Source organism: Engystomops pustulosus, chromosome 1 (assembly GCF_040894005.1).
Source record: "Engystomops pustulosus chromosome 1, aEngPut4.maternal, whole genome shotgun sequence".
NCBI classification, from domain to species: Eukaryota; Metazoa; Chordata; class Amphibia; order Anura; family Leptodactylidae; genus Engystomops; species Engystomops pustulosus.
In genome coordinates this window covers 295,992,610-296,013,811 of record NC_092411.1, presented here as the reverse complement: position 1 = coordinate 296,013,811, position 21,202 = coordinate 295,992,610, and the positions used below count along the sequence as shown (strand labels likewise).

The 21,202-nt window shown below is 46.1% G+C and overlaps 1 protein-coding gene across 1 annotated transcript in view; it reads right to left on the bottom strand.

Annotated features, from left to right (window-relative positions):
- The window catches only part of LOC140132095 (vomeronasal type-2 receptor 26-like), a 45,474-nt gene extending 30,453 nt beyond the window's left edge, over positions 1 to 15,021 (bottom strand). The window contains exons 1-3 of the mRNA XM_072150952.1: positions 14,980 to 15,021; positions 14,758 to 14,855; positions 8,190 to 8,481 (exon numbers count right to left, since the gene is read on the bottom strand). Of these exons, the coding sequence (XP_072007053.1) occupies positions 8,190 to 8,481; positions 14,758 to 14,855; positions 14,980 to 15,021 (432 nt within the window). The remainder of the gene's footprint in view (positions 1 to 8,189; positions 8,482 to 14,757; positions 14,856 to 14,979) is intronic.
- Positions 15,022 to 21,202: the final 6,181 nt, after the last annotated feature.

Sequence of the window (21,202 nt, the reverse complement as noted above, 5' to 3'; positions counted from 1 at the left end):
CTTTCCAGGTAAAGAGACATTTGATCCTGCTACCCTGAGTAACGTTCCAAGATGTGTACCCATTGGGCTCCTAAGCCAATGTGAATTGACTTATTTGCACAACTGTCATATATGCCAGTAGTCTGCATTAACCCTTTCATAGGCTTTTCAGGTTGTAGTGTGGCTGTGTCGGACCGTCTTTCTATGTAAAACACTGACTGTTACCTTATCCCCAAACCGAGGTTTGCACATGGGGGTAGTCCGTAAACTGCGGGTCTTTAGGGGACCGGGGGTGTTACACAGATAGCACCTGGATGCCACTCATACATGGGTAAGGTTGTCAGTCAGGAGGTACTTGTGTCGCATATGCTAACGCAATGCAGATAGACACCATATAATTGCCGCCAGGGAAGAAGCGTTGATCAAACAAATATACAGGCCTTGGTGCAAGGAGTGGATTACAGGACATGACACCACACCTTTCCTACTGTACAGTTCGGTTTAATGGCGTCAGCGACCAACTGTCATACAGCTCTTACATATTTTTGTCTTAGTCCGACACCAACCCAGGTGCCTGTCTCCAGGACCATGGGCGGTTTGTCCCTACACCTCACATAGCCTGCACTTCCCAGAAGTGCCTTAGCCCCCTCTGTGCCCCAAAACATCGGTAGTCGAGCCGAGGGCGGCTCTTTCAATTGCCCCCGGGGTATGCAACACCCTCGCCGATGCAATGGCGAGGTAGTGCTTGCGAATACGTCCCACCTGTAGGTAACACCACATTACACTACATGGTCCTTATAGGATAAAAGGGGAAATTGCAGTGGTTAATCCTGCCTGGCAAGGCAGATGTTAATTTGTGATGTAATTATGTCAACCAATGTATGTGTTACATCCTGTGCTCTGTAAGCTGAGATGTGATTGGAGGAGCAGCCACCACCTGACAAAAGGGAGGTAACAAAACCTCCTGGCCAGGAATGTTCTAGAGAGAAAGGGGATTCTAAGTGAGAGAGATTCCAGTGTAGGAGAATCCTAGTGAGTGAGTGAGTGAGTAATCTCAGCCTAGCCCCTGCCTGAAGTGGAGCTAATAGCTAGGTAGTGAGGAAAGGGGTATCATCCTACCTTCAAGGGTGATACCTGAAGATATCCAGGACAAGCTGAAGCTTCCTATTAGGACACAGCTGCCTCCCAGCCTGCCCTCTACATCCAGGCTGGTGATCTACATCCTGTGGCTCCCTCCAAATACCTCTCCAGTACTCCAACTGTTAAAGACACGTTTTCTGCAGTTCCTGCCGGTTGCAATAAACGAACTGTAAGTTGTTTTCTTCAACTTCTGTCTCCGTCTGGTCCCTGCTACTACAACTACCATCATCTCCGGCACCCTGTCCATCACCCAGAGACTCACACTCGGGCCATTAAGGGGTTGCCCCAGGGAGATCCGCTATAGCAGCCTCTCCCTCATCTTTTCTTGCCAACACCACCCTGCTGGAGACCTGCCAGGCTGTAGGACAGCCCTCCGGTTCCCCCGTACCAAGCACCGTGACAATAGCGTGCTTAGGCCGCAACCGCCAGCCACTCCGGTACTGCGGGCCCGGCTGTCTCCAGGCCTCACCTTTAAGGCTAGGCCCCGGTGGGGGATGTTGCAGATGTCTGTGTTGTCACTAGAGATGAGCGAACACACTAGTCCGAGCTTGATGACGAATACTTCGCCCCCTCGAGAAAATGGCATCTCCCGCCGTTTTGCTTTTTGGCGGCCAGAAACAGAAGCCAATCACAAGCCAGGAGACTCTGCACTCCACCCAGCATGACGTGGTACCCTTACACGTCGATAGCAGTGGTTGGCTGGCCAGATCAGGTGACCCTGGAATAGACTAGCCCCTGCCTGCGCTGCTCGGATCATTCTATGTCTGGATGCCGCTAGGGAGAGAGCTGCTGCTGGTCAGGGAAAGCGTTAGGGTGTTCTATTAGAATAGTGTTAGGCAGGAGTGATTCTACAAGAACCCAACAGCCTTTCTTAGGGCTACAATAACATTTTATTTTACTTTTTTTTGGTTTGCCTGTGGCTGGGCTTGCTGCCACTAGTAGTGCAGCTAGTACCATATTGTGAGGAATTAGCAGGGGGACTTGCGACCGTTGTGTTTAGCTCTTACTGACACACATATCCACCTCAAACACCGAAGTGGGACAATTTATTAGGGGTTTGATTTGAATTAGCCACAGTCTGCTGATTTATTTTTTTTTACGTTTATTTCTTTTAGAACTCAAAGTAATCTGGCAAAGCAGTGTGCTTTCAGTGTAGGCTAGAAAATAGCCATAGGAGAACCCCAACGGCTTACTTAGCGCTATATTTTCCTTTTTTTTGTTTGCTTGTGGCTGGGCTTGCTGCCATTAGTAGTGCAGCTAGTACCATATTGTGAGTAATTTGCAGAGAGACCTGCTACCGTTGTGTTTAGCTCTTAGTGACGCACATATCCACCTCAAACACCGAAGTGGGACAATTTATTAGGGGTTTGATTTGAATTAGGCACAGTCTGCTGATTTATTTTTTTTTACGTTTATTTCTTTTTATAACTCAAAGTCATCAGGAACAGCACAAAATCCAGTTGTGTGCTGTCAGTGTAGGTTAGAAACTAGCCATAGCAATAGGATAGCATTGTTTAAAAAAAAAAAAAAAAAAAATTACAGTTTACACTTTAATTTTGAAAATGTTTAACCTGAGGGCTAGGGGTAGAGGACGAGGGCGTGGACGTGGGCGTCCAACTACTGCAGGGGTCAGAGGCCATGGTCCTGGGCGGGGTGAGACACCACCTGCTGATGAGGGAGCAGGGGAACGCCGCAGAGCTACACTCCCTAGGTTCACGTCTCAAGTTACTGGGACTCGTGGTAGAGCACAGTTGAGGCCAGAACAGTGCAAACAGGTGATGTCGTGGATTGCGGACAATGCTTCTATCCATTTGTCCACCAGTCAGTCTTCCACGCAGTCCACCCATGTCACCGAAATCAGCACTCCTCCACCTCAGCCTCCTTCCCCCCAGTCTGCCTCCTCCCAGGAAAATTTGGCATTTGAACCAGCATACTCTGAGGAACTGTTTTCTGGACCCTTCCCAGAGTCACAAACCACTTGTCCGGTTGCTGCTGAGCTTGTCCGATGCCCAGGTTTTACACCGGTCGCAGTCTGTGGGTGATGATGACATTATTGACGTAGTGGAAGAAATGTGTAAAGAGGTGTCGGACGATGAGGAGACACGGTTGTCAGACAGTGGTGAAGTTGTTGTCAGGGCAGGAAGTCTGAGGGGGGAGCAGACTGAGGGATCAGAGGATGATGAGGTGACAGACCCAAGCTGGGTTGATAGGCCGGGTGAACACAGTGCTTCTGAGACAGAGGCGAGTCCTATACCAGAACAGGTTGGAAGAGGCAGTGGTGGGGCCAGACGGAGAGGCAGGGCCAGAGCTGGTGCATCAGCGCCAAATGTTTCACGTAGTCAAGCTCCCGTGGCGAGGGCTAGATTTTCAGAAGTCTGGAGGTTCTTTAAAGAGACACCGGATGACCGACAGACTGTGGTTTGCAACCTGTGCCAAACCAGGATCAGCAGGGGTTCCACCACTACTAGCTTAACTACCACTAGTATGTGCAGACATATGAATGCTAAACACCCCACTCAATGGCACCAAGCCTGTTCTCCTCCGGCCATGCACACCACCGCTCCTTACCCTGTGTCATCTGCTAGTCAGCCCCCTGCCCAGGACCCCGGCCCAAACACCTCCTGTGCGAAAACCCCATCTTTGCCTCCACGATCCTCCACAGCATCCACCAGTGTTCAGCTCTCCATACCCAAGACGCTGGAGCGCAAAAGGAAGTATAGTGCAACCCACCCACATGCCCAAGCCCTCAACGTCCACATCTCCAGATTACTTAGCCTGGAGATGCTGCCCTATAGGCTGGTAGAGACCAAGGCCTTTCGCAAACTCATGGCGGCGGCCGCCCCTCGGTATTCGGTCCCCAGCCGCCACCACTTTTTCCGATGTGCCGTCCCAGCCCTTCACCAGCACGTGTCAGACAACATCATCCGTGCCCTGACCAACGCCGTTTCTGACAAGGTCCACCTGACCACGGCCACTATATATCGCTGACGGCACATTGGGTTAACTTGGTGGAGGCTGGGACCAAGTCTGACCCTGCGGCTGGTCATATACTGTCGACTCCGAGGAATGCGGGGCCTACCTCGGACCAGGTCTCTCAGGCCTACTATGCCTCCTTCTCCGAATTACCATCCGTGGGCATGGAGCCATCAGTCGGTGGCACAGCAGCAGTGCTCAAACTGCTGAGCTTAGGCGATAAAAGGCACACCGACCAAGAGCTATTACAGGGCATCAAGGGCGCAGACTGATCTGTGGCTGGCACTGCTGAACCTGAAGCCAGGCATGGTTGTGTGTGACAACGGCCGTAACCTGGTGGCGGCTCTGCAACTCGGCACACTGACACATGTGCCATGCCTGGCCCATGTGTTAAATCTCATAGTTCAGCGTTTCCTCAAGACATACCCCAATCTGTCTGATTTGCTCACGAAGGTGTGCCACATCTGTGCGCATTTCAGGAAGTCCAGCACAGATGCTGTCACTCTCAGGGCAGCGCAGCGCCGCCTCCAACTGCCCGCTCACCGACTGTTGTGCGACGTGCCCACGAGGTGGAATTCAACATTAACCATGTTATCCAGAGTTTACCAGCAGCGCAGAGCGATTGTAGACTGCCAGATGTCAACTTCCACCAGAACTGGTAGTCAGGTCAGTCAGCTTCCTCAAGTCTACAATGAGGAGTGGACGTGGATGTCTGATATCTGTCAGGTGCTGAGTAACTTTGAGGAGTCAACACAGATGGTCAGTGGCGATGCCGCCATCATCAGCCTCACCATCCCACTGCTTGGCCTGTTGAAAAACTATCTGGTCAGCATGAAGTCGGAAGATTTGCGCTCGTCACAAGAGACGGGGGAAGAAGATTCCCTTGTTGATAGCCAAAGCACCCTCAGGTCTGTTTCTCAGCGCATATCGGAGGAGGTGGAGGAGGATGAGGAGGAAGAGGAGGAGAATGTTGGCGAGACAGAAGAGGGGACCATTGTTGAGTCCTTCACTGTTCAGCGTGTATGGGCAGAAGAAGAGGAGCTGGAGGAGTTGGAGGAGGAGGAAATGGAGAGTCAGGCCAGTGAGGGGAGTGAATTCTTGCGCGTTGGTACTTTGGCGCATATGGCAGATTTCATGCTAGGCTGCCTATCCCATGACTCTCGCGTTCAAAGAATTTATTCCAGCACTGATTACTGGGTATTCACTATCCTGGAGCCACGGTACAAGCAAAATCTTTCCACTCTCATCCCTGGAGAGGAAAGGAGTGTGAGAATGCATGAATACCAGCAGGCCCTGGTGCACAAGCTGAAACAGTATTTCCCTTCTGACAGCGCTAGCGGCAGAGGGCGTACTTGTGCTGGACAAGTAGCGAAGGAGAGTAGGCGAGCAGATAGCTTGTCCAGCACTGGCACGGGTACGCTTTACAAGGCCTTTGCCAGTTTTATGTCACCCCAGCAAGACACTGTCACCTGTCCCTAGTCTCGGCAGAGTAGGGCTGATCTTTACAGAAAGATGGTGAGGGAGTACGTAGCTGACCGTACCATCGTCCTAAATGATCACACAGTTCCCTACAACTACTGGGTTTCAAAGCTGGATATGTGGCACGAACTGGCGCTGCACACCTTGGAGGTTCTTGCCTGCCCTGCTGCTAGCGTGTTGTCCGAGCGGGTTTTTAGTGCAGCTGGTGGCATTATCACCGATAAGCATACACGCCTGTCGACTGACAGCGCTGACAGGCTGACACTTATCAAGATGAATAAAGCCTGGATTTCTCAGGATTTCCATTCTCCACCAGGTGAAAGAAGCTCAACCTGAATAATTTATGCACTCCTTCTCTTCATTTTCCTCCTTCTCCTCCTCTTTGTACACTAAAGAAGAGGAAACTGGCTATTTTTTGCCAGGGGCAACTGGCTCTAGCTATAGCACTCTATGTATTTAATTTTTCTGGAGGGCCACCTACCCGGTCCTCTGTTTTAAACAATTTTTAGGAGTGCCACATACACGCACTCAATCTATTTAATTTTTCTGGAGGACCACCTACCTGCTCCTCTGGTTTGAAAACTTTTTGGACTGCCACATACAGGCACTCAATCTATTTAATTTTTCTGGAGGACCACCTACCTGCTCCTCTGGTTTGAAAACTTTTTTGGACTGCCACATACAGGCACTATCCAAATTAAATTTTCTCCATAGCAGCCTCCACACGTCGTCTTTTTAGCTGCCTCCACACGTTGTCTACATTGCTACCTCCACACGTCATCTCCATAGCTGCCTCCAAAAGTCATCCATTTAGCTGCCTCCATACATCGTCCTCTTTGCAAACGAGCTGTGTCCGGCGGAATTTTGGGTTGTTTTCATGGCTTCCACATCAAACTTGTTAACTTTGTCGCCACCCTGCTGTGTTATCCACAAAATAACTGGCAAACTTTTATCATTTACCGATTTTATTTCAGCACTTCTTGCGCATCTGTTTACATTCCCCTCACCCGCCATAACCCAAACTTATAAGAACGCTACTACACTTGATCTTATACAAAAGGTTCTTAGAAGTGCTGTTTTGGGAGTAGCCGAGAGACAGGGGCTTGGATTGGCGAAAGCTTGCCTGGCAACGGAGCGCCAGCTCCATCCCAAGATCCAACTAACATAGTTTTAACTGCAGCACCTTTAATCTACTACTAGTTCACTGCCTCCATACATCGTCCCCTTATCAAACGAGCTGTGTCAGGCAGAATTTTCAGGTGTTTCACCAGATACATAGTGGAAATCGGCCCATCTGTTGCAGCCATGCTGGAGACCTGAAGTTGCAATCATAGCAGCGCAATATGGATGCCCCATACTGTCGCTCTTAATCATGGAACCATTTCCGAAAAAACAATTAAAAATAGAACCACTATGCTATTCCATTATTCCTAGTTGAAATATTCAAACGACCCCGCCTGCTTTGAAAATTAGAATTTTTTCAAGTAAACGCTTCTGGCCCCCAGGCCCAGGGGCTTGGACAGGCGAAAGCTCGCCTGGCAGTGGACCGCCAGCTCCGTCCCAAGATTAGGCAGCCTCAGAGGCATCCATGCATGCTGCCCCTGCTTTTTCCTGTCCATTTTGCCTCCTCGATCCTCCACAGCGTCCACCAATGTCTCCATGTGCAACTTTCAACTCTCTATACCCCAGACGCTGGAGCACGAGAGGATATGCAGCACATCATCCCCTTATCAAATGAGCTGTGTCAGGGAGAATTTTCAGGTGTTTCACCAGATACATAGTGGAACTCGGCCCATCTGTCGCCGCCATGCTGGAGACCTGAAGTTGCAATCATAGCAGCGCAATATGGATGCCCCATACTGCCACTCTTAATCATGGAAGTCGTCTCCATGGCTGCCTCCACATGTCGTCCCCTTATCTAACGAGCTGTGTCAGGCTCATTTTTCAGGTGTTTCACCAGATACGTTATGGAACTTGGTCACTATGTCGCCACCATGCTGTGTTATCGACTAAATATACCGTCAACCTTTTGTTCACATAGGAAATAATTTCAGCACTTCTTGCTCACCTCCTTTGGTTCCTCTCTGCCACCCATTGGTTTGAAGCCTGAGTCCATTTAGGGTATGTCGCCATGACACTCTCTAGCCTGCCGCTGCTGCCGCTGCCTCTGCATGCTGTCCCCTATAGTGTCAGGGTCAATTATTGGATGTTTTAGATGCTATCTAGCCTCATTCGGTCACTCTGTCATCGCCATGCTGTTGCCCATAATTTTGGCATAATGGTGCGATTAAGCAGCCTCCGAGGCATCCATGCATGCTGCCCCTGCTGTTTCCTGTCCATTTCCGTGGTGTTTCCATCCTTTTCTGAGGTTCCCAGGTGTTTGGCCAAGCTTCCCTGTGCAGAGCCTTGGTCCCCTTGAAAAATGCTCGAGTCTCCCATTGACTTCAATGGGGCTCGTTATTCGAGACGAGCACTCGAGCATCGGGAAAAGTTCGTCTGGAATAACAAGCACCCGAGCATTTTAGTGCTCGCTCATCTCTAGTTGTCACATATTACATCTGTATTTACTGTCTCTGTGTCTTGTAGGAGTTGGCATAGTGTTTGGAGAAGACACTTACCTGTGTAAACTTATATAGGCTGAGGAATTGTATCAGGGCGCTGTTAGTGTGAAATCCAGAATTTGCCACGAAAGCGGCCACTTCTCCATCATTCCCACAGGAGTAATTCGGGACCTCCTGGTATCTTCCAGACATTATTTGAATAGAAGACTTTAAGGATTTCCTTGCGTTTCCACATGTGTCAACGATTTGATAACCAATAGTAACGTTGGGCAATAGGGTAGGATTTTTGTTAATCTCATCAACAGCAAAAATAAAAGCCAAGATATGTTTATATTGTTCAATCTGCAAACTGAAATAGGCACAATAGAATGATGACAGTAAGATAGACTAGTAATACAATCTACGAGGTCTACGGTGCATAGATTCCTGACTACGCTACAAAAACCCCTTGTGTGTGGTCTATTACCTGTCCATCATTGCTCTAAGCCATCTTCACATGGAAAGTGATCCGTCAGTGTTCGGTATCAATGTTAGAATTGAATCTGCAGAATTCTTTTTTTTTATAAATAAGTTTTCTTCCAGAAGGAGATGAAGACTAGGATGAAGAATTTTATATAACACAACTATTGTATATTTATAGGTAGACCCTATCCCACATATATCATAAGCATGACTTTTGAGCCTTACAGACTGCATACTTCTCAAACCCCCCGGTCTCTATTATTATCATGAAAATATAAAGAGAATGATCAATATCCCATCCTACCAGCTACAAAAAATGGTATTGTCTTCCACTCCAAGTGTAATACTGTACAAAGCATCATGGGATTGGTAGCAGAACACAGATAGACAAGTCTAGAAGTCCAGATGGTGTGTGGTCAGAACAGACCAAGGCTTCCACCACTGGGAAATTGATGTAATATACTCAAAGGGAACCAGTCATCGGAAGCAGCCAAACACCTTCCAGATTTTGTTTCTTACATGGCCCACCATGGTGGCATAATCCAGAAAATCTACTTTGAAGTGAGATGTAAATTGGTTGTATAAAGTCAAGGAGGCGGAGATTTTGACACTGTAGTCAAGCTCTCTCTTCCTCAGAAAGCCCCTTCACTGTAATTGATGGTCCTACATCAAGAAACATCACTAACCAGATCTCCTGAAATCCAGTGCATGTTATTTAATCACAGAGGAGGAGGCATTCAGAGCTCCCACCTTGACTTCAATGTCAAACTCTCCGCCTCCTTGACCTTACACAACCAATTTACATCTCACTTCAAATTTGATTTTCTGGATCATGCCACCATGGTGGGCCATTAAAAAGACACAATAACTAGAAGGTGCTGCACTACTTGACAATAATCTGGTAGTGGTTTATTAGGTCAATTGATGAAGACAGGTTCCCTATAAATGAGCTGTAGGCGAGCAGTGACCGAAAAAAGTTTTTTTGCTTGAATGTTTCGGCCAAAATTAAAAATAGAAAATGTATAATAGAAATATTGGTAAATCCTCCTTTGCTTTGTTCTAAAAAAAATCTGGATATGTATATTCTGGGTATGAAGACTACAACATCACCGTGTAACCTGTACTGTACCAAAACTCAGACAGCTGCTGGATACTACTATAGACCCATCTCAGTGACCAGGGACACCCAGCACTCGTGCCGGCTCGCAACAATTATCTATAACCTAACCCTGAGTTTGCAGGGTTAGGGACTAAGGTAATCCACCAAGACAATCCTTTATTATGCGATAACACATCTTAGCCCACTGTGAAGTTAAGAAAAAATTATAAGAGGTTTTTTATCTTTTGGACCTGATGAAGGGAGCAGTATGTACCCGAAACGCATCGTCCATTCATGCACTTTACCAATAAAATGTTGTGAACTGAGAGCAGCGCGGAATTGGTCTATTTTTTTACCTACCCTTTCATCTCAGTGACCAGGCAGACTTTATGCCAAAAATTTCCACAGCAATAAATATCAGGTTGTAGCGTAACCTCCAGGCCTCTCAGATATGTCGGATGCTGGTGTTGTATTATTTGATGTTTCCAGGTGTGGATTGTCCTTGTATCTGGTCTGTGCTCCATAGGAAGGGCTATGGTCTCTGCTTTGTTAGCATGGGTGCAGCTACTCTCTTTATGGTGTTCCGCTAGGGTCCAGGTTAATTCTCTGCTGATGGAGAGTCATGTGCTCGCTGTTCTACGCCGAGAATATTCAAGGAAAAAACAAATTGCTTTCTACTGGAAAGACTCTGAACCCCCTACACACAGAATGTATATATTTGTATACCAAAAAACAGAATATACTAAATCATTTTGATGATACTTAGGGTCTGTGGATTCACCTGGTTAACCTCCGAGCAGCGAATGGCTAAAGCACATGTGATACACTTACTAGTGGCTCTCCTGTTACTAGCGGCTCTCCTGTTACTAGTGGCTCTCCTGTTACTAGTGGCTCTCCTGTTACTAGTGGCTCTCCTGTTACTAGTGGCTCTCCTGTTACTAGTGGCTCTCCTGTTACTAGTGGCTCTCCTGTTACTAGTGACTCTCCTGTTACTAGTGGCTCTGCTGTTACTAGTGGCTCTCCTGTTACTAGTGCCTCTCCTGTTACTAGTGGATCTCCTGTTACTAGTGGCTCTGCTGTTACTAGTGGATCTCCTGTTACTAGTGCTTCTCCTGTTACTAGTGGCTCTCCTGTTACTAGTGGCTCTCCTGTTACTAGCGGCTCTCCTGTTACTAGTGGCTCTCCTGTTACTAGTGGCTCTCCTGTTACTAGTGGCTCTGCTGTTACTAGTGGCTCTGCTGTTACTAGTGGCTCTCCTGTTACTAGTGGCTCTCCTGTTACTAGTGCCTCTCCTGTTACTAGTGCCTCTCCTGTTACTAGTGGATCTCCTGTTACTAGTGCTTCTCCTGTTACTAGTGGCTCTCCTGTTACTAGTGGCTCTCCTGTTACTAGCGGCTCTCCTGTTACTAGTGGCTCTCCTGTTACTAGTGGCTCTCCTGTTACTAGTGGCTCTGCTGTTACTAGTGGCTCTGCTGTTACTAGTGGCTCTCCTGTTACTAGTGGCTCTGCTGTTACTAGTGGCTCTCCTGTTACTAGTGGCTCTCCTGTTACTAGTGGCTCTGCTGTTACTAGTGGCTCTCCTGTTGCTAGTGGCTCTCCTGTTACTAGTGGCTCTCCTGTTACTAGTGGCTTTCCTGTTACTAGTGGCTCTGCTGTTACTAGTGGCTCTCCTGTTACTAGTGGCTCTCCTGTTACTAGTGGCTCTCCTGTTACTAGTGGCTCTCCTGTTACTAGTGGCTCTGCTGTTACTAGTGGCTCTCCTATTACTAGTGGCTCTCCTGTCACTAGTGGCTCTGCTGTTACTAGTGGCTCTCCTGTTACTAGTGCCTCTCCTGTTACTAGTGGCTCTCCTGTTGCTAGTGGCTCTCCTGTTACTAGTGGCTCTCCTGTTACTAGCGGCTCTCCTGTTACTAGTGGCTCTCCTGTTACTAGTGGCTCTCCTGTTACTAGTGGCTCTCCTGTTACTAGTGGCTCTCCTGTTACTAGTGGCTCTCCTGTTACTAGCGGCTCTCCTGTTACTAGTGGCTCTGCTGTTACTAGTGGCTCTCCTATTACTAGTGGCTCTCCTGTCACTAGTGGCTCTGCTGTTACTAGTGGCTCTCCTGTTACTAGTGCCTCTCCTGTTACTAGTGGCTCTGCTGTTACTAGTGGCTCTGCTGTTACTAGTGGCTCTCCTATTACTAGTGGCTCTCCTGTTACTAGTGGCTCTGCTGTTACTAGCGGCTCTCCTGTTACTGGTGGCTCTCCTGTTACTAGTGGCTCTCCTGTTACTAACGGATTTCCTGTTACTAGCGGCTCTCCTGTTACTAGTGGGTCTCCTGTTACTAGCGGCTCTCCTGTTACTAGTTGTTCTCCTGTTACTAGTGGCTCTCCTGTTACTAGTGGTGATGATTTGTTACACCTGTTTGCATTGTTACATCTTATGGATGTAGAATTTGTGGATTTCATATATCCAGCTTTTTTCTGTATAATGATGACTTTTGAATGTGACCACTTCAACTTTTTAAGCTCTACAGCACTGGAATTGGACGTTTATACTCGTCAGGGGATTGGGTTATGATGGGGGATGTGTTGCAGGATGTTTGTTCACTTTTCTCCTTTAAAATCTAAATTAAGCGATTGAACCAAAAAATTTCTGGTGCAGTGCTTTGAAAACTGGTTGCACATGTATTTATGGAGGGTCTGCGCTAGTATTCAAGGCTAGTGTGGTCGCTGTTCAAGGCTGCATTGTGGACGCTGCAACACAATACTGTGCGTTCCACTTGGCATTCGCAGCAGCCAACATATATGTGTTGAGTGTAGCAAAAAAAACTGGTGCAGTCAGCTTATGCACTCTAGACGGGGCACCGGTCGCCATGAATCTGGCGCTCTCTGCAGGGTAGTAAGGCGCTACATGTAGTTTGTAAATTGGGCTCAGTATATTGCTGCAGAGTGACTATCCGAAAGACGCGGATAATGAGCCCCACGTGTGGATCTACCATCTCCTCTAGAAGTAACACAACCATTATGTAACTATATATACAGCGCATGCAGGAATACGCCCTCCAATGTACTCACTCTGTACAGAAATGAAGTAGACAACGAGGATTAGTTAAACATTTTTTTTGCATAATATCAAAATGAGCAGGAACCAGCCCCCCGATCACCACGTCTCCTTCCTGATAATATTTGTAATCAAATTCCAAGGTTAGTTTTGTCAGGCGGCATGAAGAGGTTAAATAACTACAGAGTTTGATTGGTAGAAAGATTATAATAATAAGAAAACAATTCATGACCTTCGAGAAGCAGAGAGAGCGGAGACAGAGGAGATGACACTGAGCTGCTGCTTATATACACCATCCGGGGCTGTATATAGATACAAGTACTGCACAGGAGAATTACCAGGAGCTGAAATCATCATCCGAATAAAGAACATCACTGACTACGTAAATCTATTATCAGAGAGAGTTTATTTTACAACGACCACATACACATTGGCCCTTATCTGTCCTATTGGCTGGACATGTCCAGATCTGTATCATAGGGTAACATGAGTTTGTTGTGTGTAGCCCCCCCTATGGATTGATTGTCTACAGCCCCCCATGGATTAATCATATACAGTCCATAAGTTCATTATATACAGCCCCTCCATGTATTCATTATACATAGCCCACACTCATGAATTCATTAAAGGAACCCCCCCCCCCCCCCCATAGATGCGTTTTTTAGATTTTGATGTAACTGCAAACTATACTGTGACAGCACCATTAAGATTTTGAAAGAACAGCAAACTGTAAAGAAGACCAGTCACCAGAATGTTGCCACGCCTGCTGATGAAGGGTTATAAGTACTCTCAATATGCCCTAAAATTTGCTGCCTGTGAGGCACTGTATCATAATTAGAGCCATTTTACTGATATGCAAATTAGCATACTTGACTCTTTTATTTAACATATGATTCGTTGTTCTCTCTCAGACCCCCAGTGATCCATGCCCCTGAATTTGAGTGACAGCTTTTGTGTCTCTTCAAATCTTGTGCTCTGCTTCCTTGTTCCTGATTGACAGGTTTCGGTGCTAGGACGTGCGGCTGTATGGAAATAGGACCATCTGCCAATATTCAACTACAGCCTGGTCATATCATGTGATCAGGGGGATGTCATCTAAGGTCCTTTACATTTGCAAAGTGTACATCTGATCACATGAAATCACAGCATGCTTCCATGGAGAATAGGGGGGTTAGAAGACCATGGAGGCATGCTGTGTTTTCATGTGATCAAATACACACATGGGGCTGCATTTTTGCAGCTTCCGCCTTTTGATGTATCGGGAAAGGTGCTGCATGGCGTTTAAATAAATGCAGCCGGCGACTTATCAGACGTGAAAAGTCACCGGCTGCAGCGGGAGCGCAAGTGCCGGGACAGTAAAGCCCTGTGCCTGCCCATTCCCAGCCAGCCACGCCCTCTGCTCGGCTGGGCCCTCCCTTTACTCCCCACTGGTGTGAAGGTGGCAGATTAAGGTAAGTAATCCCAAGTTCTAGCAATAAGATAGCATTTGCAATTATATCAGGGTCTCAGCGCCACTGACTTGCCCTGATATGTATGCCCCATGGTGTACATTTTGCAAATGTAAAGGGTATAGGCCCTTAGATGACAACGCCCTGGTTACATCATATGAAAAGCTAAATAGTGAGGAGGCATAAGGCATGGGGAGGAGTAGATGGCAGACAAGTTTATGTAAAGTTTCTTTTATGAGGATGTCAGGGAATTTTTTTTTTTCTAAAAGAAGGGTGAACTTTAGTTATTAGGGCTCTATGGAAACCTGTCACTATAAGTGTTTGTGAAAATGTGGCAATTATTTCAGCTTTACACCTGTCCCTAATGACAGCATCCTCCTGTCCTTACCTAAGTGCCCTGAAAAGGGCAATCATTGGTATATAAGAAGTGTCTGTATAGCTAACTGACAGCACCATTTGGCATATCTGTACACTGATAACAATCCTTTTATAGTCAAGTGCTATTGGAGATAGTTTTGACAATGGCATTCTCTTATGTACAAAAGAAAAAATAGAAAAATATCCACAACTCACCAAAAAACTGCAATTCCAATGTGACCTGGTTTCTTCCCAATGTGAACAGTGCTCAGAACACTGGAGATGGGATCCTGTGCCAACTCAGGTGAATGATCCTTAATGAATATATCAAAGAACAACTGGTATTTTATTAAAAAAATCCTCTTGTTTATTTCATTAACGTATATACTTGTGTATAAGTTGAGTTTTTCAGCACAAAAAATTTGCTTACGTACTCACTTTCTGGCACTCCCGATGTTCCATGTGGATCCCCTTCTTCATTCTCTCTATGTGTAACAGTGGGCAGAGTCATGTCCATGAAAGAAGAGGAGCCGCAAGAAGCATCAGCAAGCCACACTGAGCATCAGGAGCAATGGAAGGTGAGTGTGTAAGATTATTTTTTTGCCGAGGGGCTGCAGGGGGCAATTTATCAGTAGAGGGGGCTGGCTACAGGGGGTATTTCATCAGTAGAGGGGAATGCTGGCTGTATGGATCATTTCATCAGTAGAGGGGGCTGGCTGCATGGGGCATTTTATCAGTAGGGGTGGTGGCTGCAGGGGGCATTTCATCAGTAGAGGGGGCTGGCTGCAAGGGGCATTTCATCAGTAGGGGTGGTGGCTGCAGGGGGCATTTCATCAGTAGGGGTGGTGGCTGCAGGGGGCAATTTATCAGTAGAGGGGGCTGGCTACAGGGGGTATTTCATCAGTAGAGGGGAATGCTGGCTGTATGGATCATTTCATCAGTAGAGGGGGCTGGCTGCATGGGGCATTTTATCAGTAGGGGGCTGGCTGCAAGGGGCATTTTATCAGTAGGGGTGGTGGCTGCAGGGGGCATTTCATCAGTAGAGGGGGCTGGCTGCATGGGGCATTTTATCAGTAGGGGTGGTGGCTGCAGGGGGCATTTCATCAGTAGAGGGGGCTGGCTGCAAGGGGCATTTCATCAGTAGAGGGGGGCTGGGTGCATGGGGCATTTCATCAGTAGAGGGGGGCTGGGTGCATTGGGCATTTCATCAGTATTGGGGGGCTGGGTGCATTGGGCATTTCATCAGTATTGGGGGGCTGGCTGCAAGGAGCTTTTCAATCATAGTGGGGGGCTGGCTACATGAGGCATTTCATCACTAGGGGGGGCTGGGTGCATAGGGCATTTCATCACTAGGGGGGGCTGGGTGCATAGGGCATTCATTATCACGGTGAGGGGCTGGTTGCATAGGGCATTCATCATCACGGTGAGGGGCTGGTTGCATAGGGCATTCATCATCACTAGGGAGGGCTGGGTGCATAGGGCATTCATTATCACTAGGGAGGGCTGGTTGCATAGGGAATTCATCATCACTAGGGAGGGCTGGTTGCATAGGGAATTCATCATCACTAGGGAGGGCTGGTTGCATAGGGAATTCATCATCACTAGGGAGGGCTGGGTGCATAGGGAATTCATCATCACTAGAGGGGGCTGGTTGCATAGGGCATTCATCATCACTAGGGGGGGGCTGGGTGCATAGGGCATTCATCATCACTAGGGAGGGCTGGGTGCACAGGGCATTTTATCATCACTAGAGGGGGCTGGTTGCATAGGGCATTTAATCATTACTAGCGGGGTGCTGGCTGCATGGGGCAGAACATGTATAGAAGCTACATGCCCCCCCACCACGTGGTTAACGCTTCAGAGGAATTTTAAATGTGACCATGATAAATGTTGCACTTGTAAAAACATAAACAAAACCGCCATTTTCATAGATTTTGCCGCTTCCAATCAAAAACCTATGAAATACAGAAACGCCCCCATGCAGTATTCAGCTGCACATCGTGTCATTTACAATATGTTCTTGCTCTGTCAGGAAAATGAACGTGTGAACATATTAGAGATGTCAACAAAATATTCACCCACAAGACCCCAAATGTATCTACACATTGTACAACAGTATCTGCCCCTGAGAGATGAGGTTTATGGTTATTGACCCTGAATACAAGTTTCCCTTGTGGACTTAGTCACAGTTCAGATTTATTGCGTTTTCCCAGACTCTTCGTTTTATGCTTATTTGCCTTTGCATAAGTCGTCTCTGTTCATTCAGTATTATGGTTGTCCCCTCCATAGTGTTACTCCGCTCCCTCCTTGTCTCCTCCTTCCTCGGCAATCGGTCCTTTGTCTGTGTGGGCGTTTCCGGTTTTGTCTTGGCGTCTGTATAACTTCCTTCATGGGGGTTTCTTTCTTATTTAATTGTCCCCTTTCTTCCCACGTGCATCAATAATATGACAAAGGATGAACTCCCTTACTTACCATGTGGCAATTTATATATCCCTAATATAAGTTAGTTGCTATTACCTTTCTTAATCTATCGCATGTAACAGTGTTGGTGAACCTTTTAGAGACTGGGTGCCCAAACTACAACCAAAACACACTGATTTATTGTAAAGTGCCAGCACAGCGATTTAAGTAGTGATTTATTGCTACCTGTTCTACGACAACTTTCAATCCTATTGGCGTCTTGAGGACAATAAAACAGTTTAAAGAATGGCAAATTTTGACTAATGTTGTAGCATCTCGCCATGGTCCCCCTGTAGAATATGGGTCAGTGTTATCTGTATGGAGGTCATTGTACAGTAAGGGGGAGGAGATAAGCTGTGACATCATCTATTGTCAGTAGTGATGTAATGATGGGTCAGTGTTATCTATATAGAGGTCATTGTACAGGGAGGGGGAGGAGATAAGCTGTGACATCATCTATTGTCAGTAGTGATGTAATGATGGGTCAGTGTTATCTATATAGAGGTCATTGTACAGGGAGGGGGAGGGGATAAGCTGTGATATCATCTACTGTCAGTAGTGATGTAATGATGGCTCAGTGTTATCTATATAGAGGTCATTGTACAGGGAGGGGGAGGGGATAAGCTGTGACATCATCTAATGTTAGTAGTGATGTAATGATGGCTCAGTGTTATCTATATAGAGGTCATTGTACAGGGAGGGGGAGGAGATAAGCTGTGACATCATCTATTGTCAGTAGTGATGTAATGATGGGTCAGTGTTATCTATATAGAGGTCATTGTACAGGGAGGGGGAGGAGATAAGCTGTGACATCATGTATTGTCAGTAGTGATGTAATGATAGGTCAGTGTTATCTATATAGAGGTCATTGTACAGGAAGGGGGAGGAGATAAGCTGTGACATCATCTACTGTCAGTAGTGATGTAATGATGGCTCAGTGTTATCTATATAGAGGTCATTTTACAGGGAGGAAGAGGGGATAAGCTGTGATATCATCTCTTGTCACTAGTGATGTAATGATGGGTCAGTGTTTTCTATATGGAGGTCATTGTACAGGGAGGGGGAGGAGATAAGCTGTGACATCATATATTGTCAGTAGTGATGTAATGATGGGTCAGTGTTATCTATATAGAGGTCATTGTACAGGGAGGGGAGGAGATAAGCTGTGACATCATGTATTGTCAGTAGTGATGTAATGATGGGTCAGTGTTATCTATATAGAGGTCATTGTACAGGGAGGAAGAGGGGATAAGCTGTGATATCATCTCTTGTCACTAGTGATGTAATGATGGGTCAGTGTTTTCTATATGGAGGTCATTGTACAGGGAGGGGGAGGAGATAAGCTGTGACATCATATATTGTCAGTAGTGATGTAATGATGGGTCAGTGTTATCTATATAGAGGTCATTGTACAGGGAGGGGAGGAGATAAGCTGTGACATCATGTATTGTCAGTAGTGATGTATTGATGGGTCAGTGTTATCTATATAGAGGTCATTGTACAGGAAGGGGGAGGAGATAAGTTGTGACATCATCTATTGTCAGTAGTGATGTAATGATGGGTCAGTGTTATCTATATATAAGTCATTGTACAGGGGGAGGGGATAAGCTGTGAGATCATCTATTGTCAGTAGTGATGTAATGATGGGTCAGTGTTATCTATATAGCGGTCATTGTACAAGGAGGGGGAGGAGATAAGCTGTGACATCATCTATTGTCAGTAGTGAGGTAATGATGGGTCAGTGTTATCTATATAGAGGTCATTGTACAGGGAGGGGGAGGAGATAAGCTGTGACATCATCTATTGTCAGTAGTGATGTAATGATGGGTCAGTGTTATCTATATAGAGGTCATTGTACAGGGAGGGGGAGGAGATAAGCTTTGACATCATCTATTGTCAGTAGAGATGTAATGATGAGTCAGTGTTATCTATATGCAGGTCATTGTACAGGGGGAAGGGATAAGCTGTGACATCATCTTTTGTCAGTAGTGATGTAATGAAGGGTCAGTATTATCTATATAGAGGTCATTGTACAGGGAGGGGAGGAGATAAGCTGTGACATCATCTATTGTCATTAGTGATGTAAAGATGGCTTATTGTTATCTATATAGAGATCATTGTACGAGGAGGAGGAGATAAGCTGTGACATCATCTATTGTCAGTAGTGATGTAATGATGGGTCAGTGTTATCTATATAGAGGTCATTGTACAGGGAGGGGGAGGAGATAAGCTGTGACATCATCTATTGTCAGTAGAGATGTAATGATGAGTCAGAGTTATCTATATAGAGGTCATTGTACAGGGAGGGGGAGGGGATAATCTGTGACATCATCTATCGTCAGTAGTGATGTAATGATGGGTCAGTGTAATCTATATAGAGGTCATTGTACAGGGAGGGGGAGGAGATAAGCTGTGACATCATCTATTGTCAGTAGTGATGTAATGATGGGTCAGTGTTATCTATATAGAGGTCATTGTACAGGGAGGGGATAAGCTGTGACATCATCTATTGTCATTAGTGATGTAATGATGGGTCAGTGTTATCTATATAGAGGTCATTGTACAGGGAGGGGAGGAGATAAGCTGTGACATCATGTATTGTCAGTAGTGATGTAATGATGGGTCAGTGTTATCTATGTAGAGGTCATTGTACAGGGAGGGGAGGAGATAAGCTGTGACATCATGTATTGTCAGTAGTGATGTAATGATGGGTCAGTGTTATCTATATAGAGGTCATTGTACAGGGAGGAAGAGGGGATAAGCTGTGATATCATCTCTTGTCACTAGTGATGTAATGATGGGTCAGTGTTATCTATATGGAGGTCATTGTACAGGGAGGGGAGGAGATAAGCTGTGACATCATGTATTGTCAGTAGTGATGTAATGATGGGTCAGTGTTATCTATATAGAGGTCATTGTACAGGGAGGGGGAGGAGATAAGCTGTGACATCATCTCTTGTCAGTAGTGATGTAATGATGGGTCAGTGTTATCTATATAGAGGTCATTGTACAGGAAGGGGGAGGAGATAAGTTGTGACATCATCTATTGTCAGTAGTGATGTAATGATGGGTCAGTGTTATCTATATATAAGTCATTGTACAGGGGGAGGGGATAAGCTGTGACATCATCTATTGTCAGTAGTGATGTAATGATGGGTCAGTGTTATCTATATAGAGGTCATTGTACAGGGAGGGGGAGGAGATAAGCTTTGACATCATCTATTGTCAGTAGTGATGTAATGATGGGTCAGTGTTATCTATATAGAGGTCATTGTACAGGGAGGGGGAGGAGATAAGCTTTGACATCATCTATTGTCAGTAGTGATGTAATGATGGGTCAGTGTTATCTATATATAAGTCATTGTACAGGGGGAGGGGATAAGCTGTGACATCATCTATTGTCAGTAGTGATGTAATGAAGGGTCAGTATTATCTATATAGAGGTCATTGTACAGGGAGGGGAGGAGATAAGCTATGACATCATCTATTGTCAGTAGTGATGTAAAGATGGCTTATTGTTATCTATATAGAGATCATTGTACGAGGAGGAGGAGATAAGCTGTGACATCATCTATTGTCAGTAGTGATGTAATGATGGGTCAGTGTTATCTATATAGAGGTCATTGTACAGGGAGGGGGAGGAGATAAGCTGTGACATCATCTATTGTCAGTAGTGATGTAATGATGAGTCAGTGTTATCTATATAGAGGTCATTGTACAGGGAGGTGGAGGAGATAAGCTGTGACATCATCTATTGTCAGTAGTGATGTAATGATGAGTCAGTGTTATCTATATAGAGGTCATTGTACAGGGAGGAGGAGGAGATAAGTTGTGACATCATCTATTGTCAGTAGTGATGTAATGATGGGTCAGTGTTATCTATATAGAGGTCATTGTACAGGGAGGGGGAGGAGATAAGCTGTGACATCATCTATTGTCAGTAGAGATGTAATGATGAGTCAGTGTTATCTATATAGAGGTCATTGTACAGGGAGGGGGAGGGGATAATCTGTGACATCATCTATTGTCAGTAGTGATGTAATGATGGGTCAGTGTTATCTATATAGAGGTCATTGTACAGGGAGGGGGAGGGGATAAGCTGTGACATCATCTATTGTCAGTAGTGATGTAAAGATGGCTTATTGTTATCTATATAGAGATCATTGTACGAGGAGGAGGAGATAAGCTGTGACATCATCTA